Source organism: Corythoichthys intestinalis, chromosome 22, assembly GCF_030265065.1.
Source record: "Corythoichthys intestinalis isolate RoL2023-P3 chromosome 22, ASM3026506v1, whole genome shotgun sequence".
Taxonomy (NCBI): domain Eukaryota; kingdom Metazoa; phylum Chordata; class Actinopteri; order Syngnathiformes; family Syngnathidae; genus Corythoichthys; species Corythoichthys intestinalis.
The window spans coordinates 16,272,769-16,289,260 of record NC_080416.1 but is presented as its reverse complement, the minus strand read 5'-3'; the positions used below and the strand labels follow the sequence as shown (position 1 = coordinate 16,289,260).

At 39.5% G+C, this 16,492-nt stretch overlaps 1 protein-coding gene across 1 annotated transcript; it reads left to right on the top strand.

Moving 5' to 3' along the window:
• The first annotated feature begins 524 nt into the window (after window positions 1–524).
• Window positions 525–12,348, top strand: LOC130910723 (sodium-dependent neutral amino acid transporter B(0)AT3-like). The gene is made up of 14 exons (XM_057828243.1): window positions 525–670; window positions 1,771–1,880; window positions 1,961–2,141; window positions 5,036–5,176; window positions 5,255–5,389; window positions 7,699–7,880; window positions 7,949–8,059; window positions 8,128–8,240; window positions 8,321–8,449; window positions 8,518–8,671; window positions 8,765–8,969; window positions 9,041–9,200; window positions 9,277–9,439; window positions 11,951–12,348. The coding sequence occupies exons 2-14, from the start codon at window positions 1,836–1,838 to the stop codon at window positions 12,128–12,130; spliced, it is 1,899 nt and encodes a 632-aa protein (XP_057684226.1). The 5' UTR covers window positions 525–670; window positions 1,771–1,835; the 3' UTR covers window positions 12,131–12,348.
• Window positions 12,349–16,492: the final 4,144 nt, after the last annotated feature.

Below are 16,492 nucleotides of genomic sequence, written 5' to 3'. Positions count from 1 at the left end.
ATTTTGACAACGATCAGATCACATTTGATGGCGATTTTATGCAGAAATGTGAGATTTCCAAAAGGTTCAGATACTTTCTCATACCACTGTAAATAGCGCTGTTAGCTCGATATGACTACACTATCCAAGGGGACACCACGTTGAAGATCATTTAGGAGTGTAATACGTCAAGATTAATGTGCAAGCAATGTTAGTTTTGTGTACTGGGAAACGTAGGATTAGGGCAAATTGCCTGTTAACATTAATGAGCCGACATTTTAGTTTTAGCTATATGATCGCTAATTCTTGCAAGTTTTATATACCAGTGTCTAGTGACACCTAGCTTAAAACTTTAAAACATTTGATTGATTATATAAAGGTACATACTAGAATATTTTTTAAGTCTGTTAAAGATTTAGCTCTTATTTAGCATGAGCAAAACAATTAGAATAAAAGCTTAAGCCTTTGTTACTATGCTCCAATGAATTGACAGTTAAAATATATGTAAATACAAGGAGTAGTAAATCTCTTTTATATCATTGTATGATGACATAGGAGTCGTACACAAGAATCAGATGTTTGTGACCCAATCAGTCACATGTCTCTGGAGACCAAAGACTTCAAAGATGCCAAAAATGCTTAATGCATTAATTTAATTCATCATTACGGCTTTGGTCAACTTCTGGGAAAGGTGAGTGGCTTTGTTTCTCTTGGATTCATAATGTGTTTTTTTAAGTCTTCAATTTATTCATAAATAGTAAATGTTGACTGTATTGTGATGTCAAATGTAATCTATTTCGGAAATCCAAACTCTCCAAAAGGAAAGAATGCAGTTACATGACTTACAAAAGTGGTTAAAATTGTAAAGAAATCTGTACTCAGTCTAACCATAGTAGCTGAAATTGTTGTGGTAAAATGTAAATTGCCTCTAAAGTTTACTTTTTTGTATAATTTTCAAGTACCTGTGGGATAAACAACTTATCCCATTTAACATTTTGCATCATGTCTAATGGTGGGGGTAGGCAGCGAAATACCTTGATATCATCAAAGACGTTCATACTGGAAAGCAGCTTTTAAGATGTCATTCTCTTTATTGTGCTCTGCTCAAGATTATTACATCAGCAACCGCAGATTACAATTAACACACTTTTGATTATAGCATGAACGCAAGTGTCCAAAACATGAATCTCATTGTATGTTTTTTAGGGCTGCAGCTATTGATTATTTTAATAGTCGTTTAATCAGTGAACTAGTTCAAGTATCGAGTAATCGGATAAGGAACAAATATATATATATATATATTGGCTAACTTACATAGCAAAAGTCCACTAGCTTAAACTCTTATCAAAAACGTGTGTAATTTGGTCTTAACAGGGAGCAGCTTGATACAGCCATGTGAAATGAGTTATGTCATACTCACTGTGGCCACTAGAGGGCAGTGTATCCATCCAAATCAATCAAACTAAACGCTAACACTGTCAAAACAAACCATTACATTGCCACTTTAATTAAACGAATACTCGAAGCAGCTGAATTTAATTCAAATCTTTTTTCTGATCGAATTACTCGAGTTAAATCAATAGTTGCAGTACTAATGTTTTTAACTCAAAATAGATGTATTTTGTTTCTTTCTATCTTTCTGTGAATTTTATCACTTGGAGACATCCAATCCATCTGAAGTGAGAGGCAGCAAATAAACGAATGAAGAATTGTCAAGTGAATTAATTCAAATGTTTTTTATGTTTTTTTTTGTTTTTTTTAATTTCCCATGACTTTGATTCCCATTTGCAGCAAAATCACTGTCCTGGTGGCCATTACAGTCAGTTGTCTTGTAAATCCCCTACTAGACGTTATTCATGGGTCGGAGACAAAAAAGTCGCAAGAGCCCGTATGGCGTAGAGGTGAGACATGGGAGGGGGTTAAGAAAGTGACAGATATGCTACATAACTTGACACTTTCTTGTATGTTTTTAATTTGTCAGCTCCTCCAAGTCAAACCCATAGATTTGAACGAGCAGCCCAAATTGGAGGAGTTCATTAAGGAAACCGAGGAGGAAGTTCGATGGGAAAGCAAAATTCAGTACTTGCTGACCACTGTTGGCTTTGCTGTCGGACTTGGGAACATATGGCGTTTTCCCTACCTTTGCCAAACTTATGGAGGAGGTGAGATGCCCTCTTACAGTGGTATGAAAAAGTATCTGAACCTTTTGGAATTTCTCCCATTTCTGCATAAAATCGCCATCAAATGTGATCTTTGTCAAAATCACACAGATGAAAAAAGTTTCTGCTTTAACTAAAATCATCAAAACATTTATAGGTTTTCATATTTTAATGAGGATAGTATGACAAAAATGACAGAAGGGGAACAAATAAGTCAGTGAACCATCACATGTAATATTTTTGGCCCCTCCTTATGCAGCAATAATTTCAACCAGACATCTGTAGCTGCAAATCAGTCTGGCACATCGATCAGGACTAATCTTGGCCCATTCTTCTCTGCAAAACTGCTATAATTCAGTCAGATTCCTGGGATGTCTGGCATGAATCGCTGGCTTTAGGTCATGCCACAGCATCTCAATTGGGTTCAAGTCTGGACATTGACTTGGCCATTCCAGAACGTGGATTTAGTTCTTCTGAAACCATTCTGAAGTTGATTTACTTCTGTGTTTTGGATCATTGTCTTGTTGCAGCATCCATCCTCTTTTTAGCTTCAACAATCTCACAGACGGCCTCAGGTTTTCCAGCAAAACATTGATAAACTTTTGAAATCATTTTTCCATTGGTGATTGGAAGTTGTCCAGGCCATGAGGCAGCAAAACAGCCCCAAATCATGACGCTCCCTCCACCATGCTTCACGGTGGGCATGAGGTGAGGTGTTGATGTTGGTGAGCTGTTCCATTTTTCATCCACACATGACATTGTGTGTTACTCCCAATAAATTCAAATTTGGTTTCATCAGTCCACAAAATATTTTACCAAAACCTCTGTGGAGTGTCCAAGTGCCTTTTTGCGAACATTAAATGAGCAACAATGTTTTTTTTAGACAGCAGTGGCTTCCTCTGTGGAGTCCTCCCATGAACACCATTCCTGGTCATTGTTTTACATATAGTTGATGTTTGCACATAGATATTGGACTGTGCCTGTGATTTCTGTAAGTCTTTACTAGTAACTTTAGGGTTCATTTTACCTATCTGAGTATTCTGCGCTGAACTCTTGGTGCCATCTTTGGTGGGCGGCCACTCCTTGGGAGCGAAGCAACAGTGCCAAACTCTCTCCATTTGTAGGCAACTTCTCTGTCGCTTGATGAACATCCAGACTTTTAGAGATGGTTTTGTATCCTTTTCCAGTTTTATACAAATCAGCAATCCTTGAACGCAGGTCTTCAGACAGCTCTTCTGACCTAGCCATGATGCACATTAGACAATGATTCTCATCAGACAGCTATTTTGACCAAGCCATAATGCACATTAGACAATGATTCTCATCAAGACATTTCTTACCAGGTGTGTGTTTTATACTGGGCAGGGCAGCTTTAAACCGTTCATCAGTGATTGGGCACACACCTGACAAATTGTTTGGTAAAAATTGGTTTTAATTGCTCTTTAAGTCTCCTTAGGCAGATGGTTCACTCACTTATTTTTCCCACCTGTGTCCTTGTTTGCATGCAATCCTTTTTAAAGTATGAAAACCTATAAATGTTTGGGTGGTTTTTAGTTAAAGCAGACATTGTATTTTCATCTGTATGATTTAGACAAAGATCAGATCACATTTGATGGTGATTTTATGCAGAAATGGGAGAAATTCCAAAAGGTTCAGATACTTTGTTATACCACTGTAGCCTTTGCGCAGACATTGTGCATTTCTGATAAACACTCAATGTTCTATAGCATTTTGAAGACAACCGCATCTGTACCAAAGCACTTTAAAGAACATTAGTTGAAGCGCTTCTCGATATTTACATTATGTACTTTAGAAGTTTTGAACATTTGAAGATCATTGCTCCAATAGACCCTACCCACCGACGTCACAAAATCACGTGCTCGCTGTACGGTTCCGCCCCCTTGTCCGTCATTTTGTGTCTGTATTATCAATGGTCTCAATTGATCGAGCAATTTATAATGCATTTCATGGAAGACCCGGTGCTTTCGGATGCCGTGAACTCACTTGATGCGTTGCATAAAAGGCGTTATGTGGAAAAGCTTCAGTTTATCCATTTGCCAGATCCATATTTGATGCCTAAATCGATGTTTTTCGACCCGCTGTCTCCGCCATATTTGCCTGACATCTGCTGGCTACCCTGATATGTACAACTATCTTGTCCACACAAAATCAGCCTATTCTCATGAAAGTTTGAAAAACTTTAAGAGCTTGGAGGCTTATAAATACTTCGTTGCTGGTTGGGTGAAACAGGTCCTCGTCCACGAAAATTCGGCAGGAATCTATCTTGTGCTTGGAAAGGTGAGTTACGAAATTTTCAATTCAAAATCTTTTGTTATTGCTAACATCCACTGTCAAGTCTAATGTATTTCATGTCGTTTGTCAATGGAGTTAGGGCTTTTAATGTTTATATGGTTTAGCGATAGCACTCTCACTACATACATACGTGTATGTTGTCGGCGATTAGCCTAGCAATGATCTTAATTGTGGTTGTCAGCCCAAAACCCTCTAAACATATATTAAATGCATCTTACCACATATAAAATGACTACTACATAATCTGTGGTAATCGTTTGGAGCCCAGTTTTCTCGTCAAATTGCAGCAGCCCATCTCGCTCTCTTCTCTCCGGGTCTCTCGGAATCCGGTAGAACTTCTTCTCCGTCTATCTTCTCTGTTATTGCAACCGACCGCCACACACGCCTTCACCATTTTGATTATTAATGTTAACGAGCAGAAAAACACGTCGTAAATAGGAGGAATGTACGTAGCCGTAACAGGTAAACATGATGTGTTGACGGACAATTGGGCGGCACCAGTCAGGAGGAAGGAGTTGTGATGTCACGTGGGTAGGATCTATATTCCCTTATTATCTGACCAAATATGCTTACCACACCATCAGGGGCCTTCCTCATCCCTTACCTGTTAGCGTTGGTGTTTGAGGGTCTGCCCCTACTTTACCTTGAGATGGCAATTGGACAGAGGTTCCGTAAAGGAAGCATTGGCGTGTGGAAGGAGATCTCGCCCTTTTTGGGTGGAGTTGGTGAGCGCCATTTGTTTTTGTTGAGTTGCTTTTATAATCAGACTATTAAAAAATGGTTGTTTTGTTTTTGTTTGACAGGCATTGGATCCATGATTATATCTTTTTGTGTGAGCCTGTTTTACAACTCTGTCCTGGTTTGGGTGCTGTGGTACCTCATCAACTCGTTCAGAAGTCCTCTGCCATGGAGCAAGTGTCCAGAGGATAATATCACAGGTAATGTGAGTGGTGGAGGCAGGGTGGAAGTCTGTTCCAGTTAATCAAAATACTGTACATAAAATACAGTGAAGAAAATAAATATTTGAACACCCTGCTATTTTGCAAGTTCTCCCACTTAGAAATCTTGGAGGAGTCTGAAATTAATGGTAGGTGCATGTCTACTGTGAAAGAGATAATCTAAAAAGAAAAATCCAGAAATCACAATGCCTGATTTTTTAACAATTTATTTGTGTGATGCAGCTGTAAGTAAGTATTTGAACACCGGTCTACCAACTAGAATTCTGACCCTGAAAGACCTGTTAGTCTGCCGATTTTAAGTCCACCTCCACTCCATGTATTATCTGACCTTTTTCTTTATCTGACCATCCACCCCATACAATCAGTAAGACTTAAACTTGTAACATTGTCAAGACCAAAGAGCTGTCCAAAGACACCAGAGACAAAATTGTTCACCTCTACAAGGCTGGAAAGGGCTACGGACCAATTGCCAAGCACCTTGGTGAAAAAAGGTCCACTTTCAGAGTTATCATTAGAAAATAGAAGAAGCTAAACATGACGGTCACTCTCAATCGGAGTGGAGCCCCATGTTAGATATCACCTTGTGGGGTCTCAATAATTGTAATCGTAATCAATCATCCCTGAGGGCTGGCTGATGGGAGCGCGGGTGGCCCAGGGGACCACCCTCGATCCCGAGGGGGTGACGATGGCTCCTTTGCTGGGCTGCGGGAGGAGGGAGGGGCTGCGCTGCCCCCCCCCATGTCCGCCCTTCCTCTCCGGGCTGGCTGGGTGTGGGCCGTGGCCCTGGGTTGGCGCCTACTCGGCGTCTCCGCTCATCTGCGTGGCTGTTGCGTGTTTGGTGGGGCTCATGTGCAGCTGGATGTAATTGGGCACGCTCAGGTGGGGGGTCCCGGTGCCGGAATTGGCGTTGGGGCGGCGTAGGGTCGGTTGCCAACGGGCTTGCACTGACAAGGGATTCACACGATTACCGGGTTCTAGATCACCGAGCTGATTTGTGTAAACTCTACCCCTCCCAATCACTTAGATTATAGACCTCCCCAACCCCTTCCCCTTCTTTCCCTGGTCAACAGGCCCCCTACATGGTTTCAACCGGAAATACATCTAGTTGACGATAGCGCCAACATACTAATAGTGTAGGTGTTCAATGTATTTCTTGTTGTTTGTGTTTCTTTTCTTGCGTTTCTTTTCTTCTGTTCCCCCATAACCCCCTCCTATTCGCTGCTTTGACATAATAAACGAGGTATGTTGAATGATCACAATGGGACTATGTCATACACTCAATGTAAAACATTGAAACAACTGGACGCTAAGACTTCAATTCTCCGTGCCAAACAGCTGAACAGAACAGGTTTAAAAAATATATATATATATATATATCGTAAGAAAGGTTAGGAATCAGCCCAAAACTACAGGACAGGAGTTGGTCAATGACCTGAAAAGAGCTGGGACCACAGTTTCCAAGGTTACTTTTGGCAATACACTAGACGTCATGGTTTGAAATCATGCATGGCATGGAAGGTTCCCTTGCTTAAACCAGCACATGTCAAGGCAGAGGAGTCATGGTAGCAAGTTCTGTGGTCAGATGAGAGAAAAATAGAACTTTTTGGTCATAAAACCACTAACTGTCTTTGGAGGGAAAAAAATGATGAGTACTATCTCAAGAACACCATCCCTACTGTGAAGCATAGGGGTGGTAGCATCATGCTTTGGGGGTGTTTTACTGCGCATGGGACAAGTATTACCCTGAATTGTGATATGTTGGGGGACAACCTCCTTTCTTCAGTCAGAGCATTGAAAATGAGTTGTGCCTGGGTCTTCCAACATGACAATGACCCGACGCACACAGCCATGAAAACCAAGGAGTGGCACCGTAAGAAGCATAACAAGGTTCTAGCATGGCCTAGCCGGTCTCCAGACCTAAACTCAACAGACAACCATTGGAGGGAGCTCAAACGTGTTTCTCATTGACAGCCCAGAAACCTGACTGATGGGTGGGCCAAGATCCCTCCTGCAGTGTGTGTGCAAACCTGGTGAAAAACCACAGGAAATGTAACAAAGGCTACTGTATACCAAATTAAAAAAACAAAAATTAAAAAATCATACATTGTGATTTCTGGATTTTTCTTTTTAGATTATCTCTCTCACAGTGGAGATGCACCTACGATGAAAATTTCTAAGTGGGAGAACTTGCAAAATAGCAGGGTGTTCAAATACTTATTTTCGTCAGTCTACACACATTGGAGAAAAATCGGTGATGACAGTCACAACGATCTAATTGTTCCACTCAGCCATCAACAAGGAATGTGTCCAAAGCACTCCAGTCAATTACTTCTGGTACCGTGAGACCCTGAACATCTCTACTGACATTGAGAAAAGTGGTTATCCGCAGTGGTGGTTAGTGCTTTGCCTGGCATTGGCCTGGTTTATGGTCTTCATCTGTTTTATCAAAGGACTCAAGTCCATCGGAAAGGTTAGTGGTTATCTTAAAGTGGGGTTTTTAGTCCTTGCCTTTGTATTTGATTTTGGCTTTACTTCTAGGCAGTGTATGTGACAACCACCTTGCCCTACGCTATTCTCACTATTTTTATGATCCGTGCCCTCACTTTGCCTGGAGCTATCGATGGACTGGTGTATCTCTTCACCCCTGATGTGAGATTATCCATTTTTGGCATAAATGTGGGCATTCCATATGTAATTCGAACATTTTTTTTTTCAAGTGGGCGATGCTGAGGAACCCTCAGGTGTGGCTGGATGCCTCAACTCAGATCTTCTTCTCTCTCTCAGTGGCCTTTGGTGGACTGATAGCATTCTCAAGCTTCAATTCTGAGCAGTAAGGACTTGTCAACAAAGTAGACACACTTCAGATGATGTGTAGTGGTCATCTTTGTTTCCCTGTTCTTTGTGTATTAGCAACAACTGTGAGAGGGATGCGATTCTAGTAGGACTAATAAACAGCGCCACGTCCATATATGCAGCCATACCCATCTTTGCCATCCTGGGTTTTAAAGCCCAAAACAACTTGGAAACCTGTCAGAAAGGGTACATACAGAATGTCAATGAATTCCTATGAATTTCCTATTGGCAACATGTTGAATATATGTTTGCAGAAACGTTTTAATGCTGGTCGAAAAATTTAATGTTCTCAACGAGAGTGAAACAATGACTTATGACCAGTTAATTGGGCATTTGAATGCAACAAATCCATTGGAACTCTCCGAAATGTCACTGAAACAATGTGATCTAAGCACCTACCTTGCACAGGTGATGTCATTTTGAGAACAGTTTTAGTTTTTTGGATTGAAAAAATAAAGTAGAATCTATGTGCCTTTTCTACCCTCTCTTCCATGTCTTAAGAGTGCGTCTGGAACCGGCTTGGCTTTCATAACCTTCACCCAAGCAGTGCTGGAGATGCCAATACCTCAGTTGTGGGCAGTATTGTTTTTTCTGATGCTCTTCAGTTTGGGCTTGTCCTCCATGTTTGGCACCATTGAGGGAGTGCTCAACCCAATTTGTGAACTCCAACTGGTGCCCAAAGGGCTCCGCAATGAAATTTGGACAGGTATTTCAAAACAAAGTTGCGTAGAAAAGAAATGATATTCATTTTAGGATGTTTTGTTTGTATCTCTACAGGTTTGGTCTGCTTGGGTGCCTTTTTTCTTTCACTCATCTTCACTCTGGCTTCTGGGAACTACTGGGTTGAAGTGTTCAACACTTATATTGGGTCCATCCCTTTTCTCATTGTTGCATTATTCGAAGTTATCGGAGTGGTTTATGTCCACGGAATTAAAAAGTACTCATTACTTAATTTCTTTTATTAACAGTGTTGCGGTCAAAACAAATATAATAATTTTCTCTCTGTTCTCAAGTTTCAGTGACGACATCTATTTGATGATCGGGAAGAAACCCAATTGGTACTGGAAAATGTGTTGGGTTGTCATCAGTCCGCTGATGCTCCTTGTCATAATGGTTCAATATGTGGTCATCGAGGCAGGGGAGACTCCCACCTTTCACACATGGAACCCTGATTACGTAAGTACAATAATTTTTGCACTATAAGGTGCACCTGACTATAAGCCGCCGCCCACCAAATTTGACATGAAAACAGCATTTGCTCATAGATAAGCCGCACTGGACTACAAGCCGCAGCTGTCCTCACTGTATTATGGGATATTTACACCAAAAGATATCAAACAGTAACACTTTAATTGACAGTGGAATCATAAGACTGGCATAAGACCAAATGAACCACCGTGAAGCATTGAAGCAATCGGCTGCAAAGCTTCATTGCTTCAAGAAGCTTCATTTGGCCATCACTGTTCACTTGGGGGAGACAGTCAACCTTTTGCTCCCACCTGCTGTCAACATTGTTGTCGTCCAATATGCCTCCTAGCATGCATCGCAGCGGTACAGATATAAATAACAATCAAAATTCATGTTATGTGCTAATTATTTCTTCAGCTACTGTTCCAGTTGTTTCATTGATTGCTAGTTACAGTGGGGAGAACAAGTATTTGATACACTGCCGATTTTGCTGGTTTTCCCACTTGCAAAGCATGTAGAGGTCTGTAATTTGTATCATAAGTTCTCGTCAACTGTGAGGGACGGAATCTAATACGAAAAAAACAACAGAAAATCACGGTGTATGATTTTTAAATAATAAATTTGCATTTAATTGCATGAAATAAGAATTTGATACATCACAAAAATCAAACTTAATATTTGGTACAGAAACCTTTGTTTGCTATTACAGATACCAAACGTTTCCTGTAGTCCTTGACAAGGTTTGCACACACTGCAGCAGGGTTTTTGGCCCACTCCTCCATGCAGATTTTCTCCAGAGCCTTCAGGTTTCGGGGCTGCTGCCGGGCAACACAGACTTTCAGCTCCCTCCATAGATTTTCTATCGGGTTCACATCTGGTGACTGGCTAGGCCACTCCAGGACCTTAAGATGCTTCTTACGGAGCCACTCTTTAGTTGCCTTGGCTGTGTGGTTTGGATCGTTGTCATGCTAGAAGACCCAGCCACGACCCATTTTCAGGGCTCTCACTGAAGGAAGGAGGTTGTCAGCCAAGATCTGGCGACACATAGCCCCATCCATCCTGCCCTCAATACGGTGCAGTCGTCCTGTACCCCTGGCAGAGAAGCAGCCCCAAAAAATGTTTCCTCCTCCAAATTTCACGGTTGGGATGGTGTTCTTGGGGTTGTACTCATCCTTCTTTTTTCCTCCAAACACAACGAGCCGAGTTTAGACCAAAAAGTTCAATTTTAGTCTCATCCGACCACATGACCTTCTCCCATTGCTCCTCTGGATCATCCAGATGGTCAGTGGCAAACTTCAGACGTGTCTGGACATGCACTGGCTTCAGCAGCGTGCGCTGTAGGATTTTAATCCATGACGGCGTAATGTGTTTCTGATGGTTTTCTTCGAGACTGTGGTTCCAGCTCTCTTCAGGTCATTGACCAGGTCCCGCCGTGTAGTTCTGGGCTGATCCCGCACCTTCCTCATGATCAGTGATGCCCCACGAGGTGAGATCTTGCATGGAGCCCCAAAGCGAGGCAGATTGACTGTCAACTTGAACTTCTTCCATTTTCTAATAATCGCTCCAACAGTTGTCATCCCAGCCTTGTGCAGGTCTATTATTTTATCCCTGATGTCCTTACACAGCTCTTTGGTCTTGGCCATTGTGGAGAGGTTGGAGTTTGTTTGTTTGAGCATGTGAACAGGTGTCTTTTATACAGGCAACAAGTTCAAACAGGTGCAGTTACTTCCGGTAATGAGTGGAGAACAGGAGGGGTTCTTAAAAAAGAACTAAGAGCCGAAATATTTACGAGTTGGTAATGTATCAAATACTTATTTCATGCAGTTAAATACAAATTTATTATTTAAAAATTATACAATGTGATTTTCTGGATTTTTGTATTAGATTCCGTCCCTCACAGTTGAAGAGAACTTATGATACAAATTACAGACCTCTACATGGCTTGCAAGTGGGAAAACCAGCAAAATCGGCAGTGTATCAAATACTTGTTCTCCCCACTGTATGGTATTTAATAACACTTAATTTAAAAGTGGTGTCATAAGACCATCATAATTAAGAAAGGACACTGTCATGAGCGTTAATGAATGCTTATGGCAGATGTAATTTTGTGTCATCCGGCAAATTATCTCCCTTTTAAATGAATGTAAAAGATCCGAGCTGGACATAAATGGTGTTAGTGACATAATTTGCCCGATGATACTAAATGATATCTGTCATAAGAATTCATTAATGCCCATGATATTGTCATGTCATTATTATGACGGTCTTATGACAGTCTTATGACACCGCCATCATATAAAGTGTTACCTATTAACCCAAATAAAGCAAAAAAATACGCCGCACTGGACCATAAGACCCAGGATTCAGAATGAGGGAGGAAAGTAGCGGCTTATAGTCTGAAAATTTTAGTATTTATCTTATTTCAGATACCCAAAATTGTCAAAAGGTTTCACGTTTGAGTTTTTTAAACACTAAACGTTTCACATTTCTGTCCTTTAGGAACTATTTCCCCAAACTGAAGCCAAGCCTTATCCACCCTGGGTGTTTGCCATCGGTATTGTGCTTTGTATTTTGCCTGTGATTTTCATCCCACTTGTAGCTTTGTACCACTGCATCAAGAAGTACAGATGTCCTGAGACCAACCCGTATAATTTTTCTGTTGAGAATGTAGGGCTGTAGGTACATTAGGATGAAATGTCCTGAATAAAGGAGTGGACGTGTTTGCATTCATGGAGAACATTGTTTTTTTCTGTTTCTGTACAAGTACAGTTTACAAATGTGCTGTTAATTGAAAATTAAATGAGCTATTATCTCTATTAAAAAAAGCATGTAAAACCAATCTGAACTATGTTAAACTTGTAAATCTCTTTGTATAATAAAGATTTTTGTTAATCGAATCCAGTCAAATTCTTGCACAGAAGAATACTACAAAGTGTAATGCGCCCAGAGGTGAGTGGCCAAAAATTGTACTGAAGTAAGAGTAGCGTTACTTCAAAAAAAATATTACTCAATTAAAAGTAGTCATTCAAAAAATTTACTCGAGTACAAGAAAAAAGTATTTGGTGAAAAGAATATTCAAGTAATGAGTAAAATTGTGAGTAACTGCTTACAAATGTGTTTTTTTTTTTTTCCCTCAGCACAAAGTTATCTACGGTATTGGCCCGAATTTAAGACGGCCCTGATTATAAGACGACCCCCTCTTTTTCAAGACTCAAGTTTGAAAAAAAGAATTTTTGAACAAATTAATTTTCATACAGAAAATAATTACAGTACATCCGAAACAAATGATTATAACAATATATTTGAGAGAAAAAGCATGTTGTTTTGCCTCATTTATGTCTTGCTATCTGAACATTTAAATATGTAAACTAAAGTGCAATCACATTCGTAAATGAATGGCTTTTGGTTTTTGAAATGTAAATAAACCAATCTATTGTGATAAAACAACAAAATTGCAATAACTCCATCAACCATCAAAGTGGTCTTAACTGTAACTGTAGTCTTGAAACAAATCTGAATATGGAAAAACATTGCAATAAAATATGCAAACTGGTTAAACTTGAGAGTAGCTGAGATCTGTCATGACAGTACATTGCTTCAATGATATCTGGCGCCATCTAGCATTGTGAATGGGTATAACGTCTAGACCGCCAATACAAGACGACCCCCTCTTTTTCATTCTTATTTCAATGCAAAAAACACCGTCTTATATTCGGGCATATACGGTATATGAACTGTTATTATATTGCACAATAATCCATTACATAACCACATTAAACGAAAGTAATACCAAAAAAAAAAATAGATAAATTGTACAATAACCCATTAAATAACCACATTAAGCTAAAGTAAAACAAACAAAAAAAAATAGAAATGAATTATTCGTCCAAAGAGCATGAATGCCCTCTGGTAGAGAAAATAGTTCCTACTTTGAATCATGAACAGTTACTTCATAGTTACTATTATGAAATTAAAAGGATCATATTACTGTTTTCCGTGGTCAATTGGCGCCAAATAAACCTGGGGGAGAAGTTTTGAGCCATGTTGAGGGCAGCGCTCTATGTCAAATACTTCATTTTTTACGGGGCTTTAAAGACGCCACGATTGAAAATGCTGACGTGATCATAAAACGTCAAGCTTGCGTCTGATTGGTATAATGGAGTCGTGATTATTGTTGCGACGTCTCACTGGTGAAATTGGTAGAGCTACTTTAGGCATCGCTGGGAAAATACCGTAATTTTTGGACTATAGGGCGCACCTGACTATACGCCACCACCCACCAAATTTGACACGAAAACTACATTTGTTCATAAGCTGCGCTGGACTAAAAGCCGCAGGTTTCCTCACAGTATAATGGAATATTTAACACTAAAATATATTAACCGGTAAATATTTAACAGCAACATCATAAGACTGTCAAAAGACCAAATGAACCACCGTGAAACTTTAAATAATTAGCTGCATAGCTTCACTGCTTGAAGAAGCTTCATTTGGCTGTCTCTGTTCCCTTGGGGGAGACAGTCAACCTCTGCAGCCACCTGCTGTCACCACCGTTGTCATTCAACATGCCTCCTAGCATGCATTGCAGCATTACAGATGTAAATAGCAATCAAAATTCATGTTCTGTGCTAATTATTTCTCCAGGTACTGTTCCAGTTGTTTCATTAATTGCTAGTTATGGTATTTGGTAACACTTAATTTGAGATTGGCACCATAAGGCTGTCATAAGACAATCACAATTATAACATGACACTGTCATGAGCATTAATTAATGCTTGTAACAGATGTCATTAAGTAGCATCCATCAAATTATCTCACTTTTGAATGGATGTAAAAGATCCAAGCTGGACATAAATTGAGTTGGCGACAAAATGTGACACTTTATGACATTTGTCATAAGCACTCAGTAATGACCATGATAGTGTCATGCAGTGTTGTTAATAACGGCGTTAGAATATAACAGCGTTACTAATAGTGTTATTTTCTTCAGTAGTGAGTAATCTAATTAATTACTTTCTTCATCTTGGCAACGCCATTGCCGTTACTGAGGCGGGAAAGGCGTGCGTTACTATGTTGGTTGACGCGAGAAAAGTCTGTGAAAGACTGACTCATGGAGACGAGAGAACAGAGCAGGAGTGGGGAGGAAGCAAGGGAGTGTGAGGCCGTTGCAAACGCGATGCTACTATGCTAGGTGGCTCCAATAATACCTGACTGTAGCCGATAGCCTAAAAACTACGACCACAATGCTTCGGTAGAGATCACATTTATACAGAAATAGATGCAAATGACAGACATGGCTGCATTAGCAACATGTACAATAAAAAACTAGATGCGTTAGTAAAAAGCCGCCATCTTAAAGCAGTAGACTTCTCAGGAAGGCTCTGTTGTAGAGAACCTTCCTAGCGAACCTAAGTAACTTTTTATCTAAAATGCTCATAAATCGGCAAAATCTTGACTTAGATGAACACGTCGAAAGTAGACAGAAGTGAACTAATGCAATAATGGGAGCAATTTTAACAACTTTAATGGTTGGTTCACAACATTAAATGACTTCCACACATAATAAAGGTTACTATTTAGTTATCGCAATATACGCAATACCCTCGTGTCTAGCTAAGTTTAGGGTAAAGAATTGGGCTAGGGCCAATTGTCCTAAAAAACCTTTAAACTTAACATTGTTTTGAGAAAAAAAAAAAAAAACATGAAAATTATCACCAGTTACTTTGCCAAGTAACTAATTACTCTTACATTCAGGTAACTGAGTTACTAATGCAATTCCTTTTCGGGAGAAGTAATTAGTAACTAAATAATTACTTTTTTAAAGTAAGATTAACAACACTGGTGTCATGTCATAATGATGACAGTCTTAGATGCCACTGTCAAATAAAGCGATTCCTGTTAACCCAAATCCCGTATTGGCCCGAATATAAGACGGTGTTTTTTTGCATTGAAATAAGACTGAAGAAGTAGGGGTCGTCTTATATTCGCGGTCTAGACGTTAAACCATTCACGACGCTAGATGGTGCCAGATATCATTGAAGCAATGTTCTGTCATGACAGATCTTAGCTACTCTCAAGTTTAACCAGTTTTCATTATTTTATTGCAATGGTTTTCCTTATTCAGATTTGTTTCAAGACTACAGTTACAGTTAGACTTCACTTTGATGGTTAATGCAGTTATTGCAATTTTGTTGTTTTATCACAATAGATTGGTTTATTTACATTTAAAAAACCAGAAGCCATTCATTTACGAATGTGATTGCACTTTAGTTTACATATTTAAATGTTCGGATATTAAGATTTGATTGAGGCAAAATAACATGCTTTTTCTCTCAAATATATTGTTATAATCATTTGTTTCAGATGTACTGTAATTATTTTCTGTATAAAAATTAATTTGGTGTTCAAAAAGTCTTTTTTCAAACTTGAGTCTTGAAAAACAGGGGGTCGTCTAATAATCAGGGCCGTCTTATATTCGGGCCAATACGGTAAATCAACAAATTAGCCGCACTGGATTATAAACCACAGGATTCAAAATGAGGGGAATAAAGTAGCATCTTATAGTCTGAAAATTACGGTACTCAAAGTACAAAGTATGGCTTGGTGAAACTACTATTAGAAGTACATTTTTCTCTAAAAGTTACTCAAGTAAATGTAACAGTTTATATGTAACGCGTTACTACCCACCCCTGAATGAGTCTGACATTTACATGGAAAAATACTCAGTGTAAATCAAAGTCCAGGTCACGCATGGTATGTCGTAGTAAAGTGGATGATTTTCATCTAGCCATCTTTATTGATCTGGCGGCTAGTTTACTGGTGGTGTTTATGACAAGTGAACTGTCATTAAAGAGCTGTCAAGTTTCTCATCTGGGTTCCTGGGTTGAATAGGTACAAATAGAATATTAATGAAAATGACTGCCACATGACTTTTCAAATGACAGGATATGGATTTAATAGTGTATAACCTAGTTTCTTTACCAGTAAACATCCAATATATTTGGTTCTCGATCTGTAATTTGGATGTGATTCTTGTGTAGT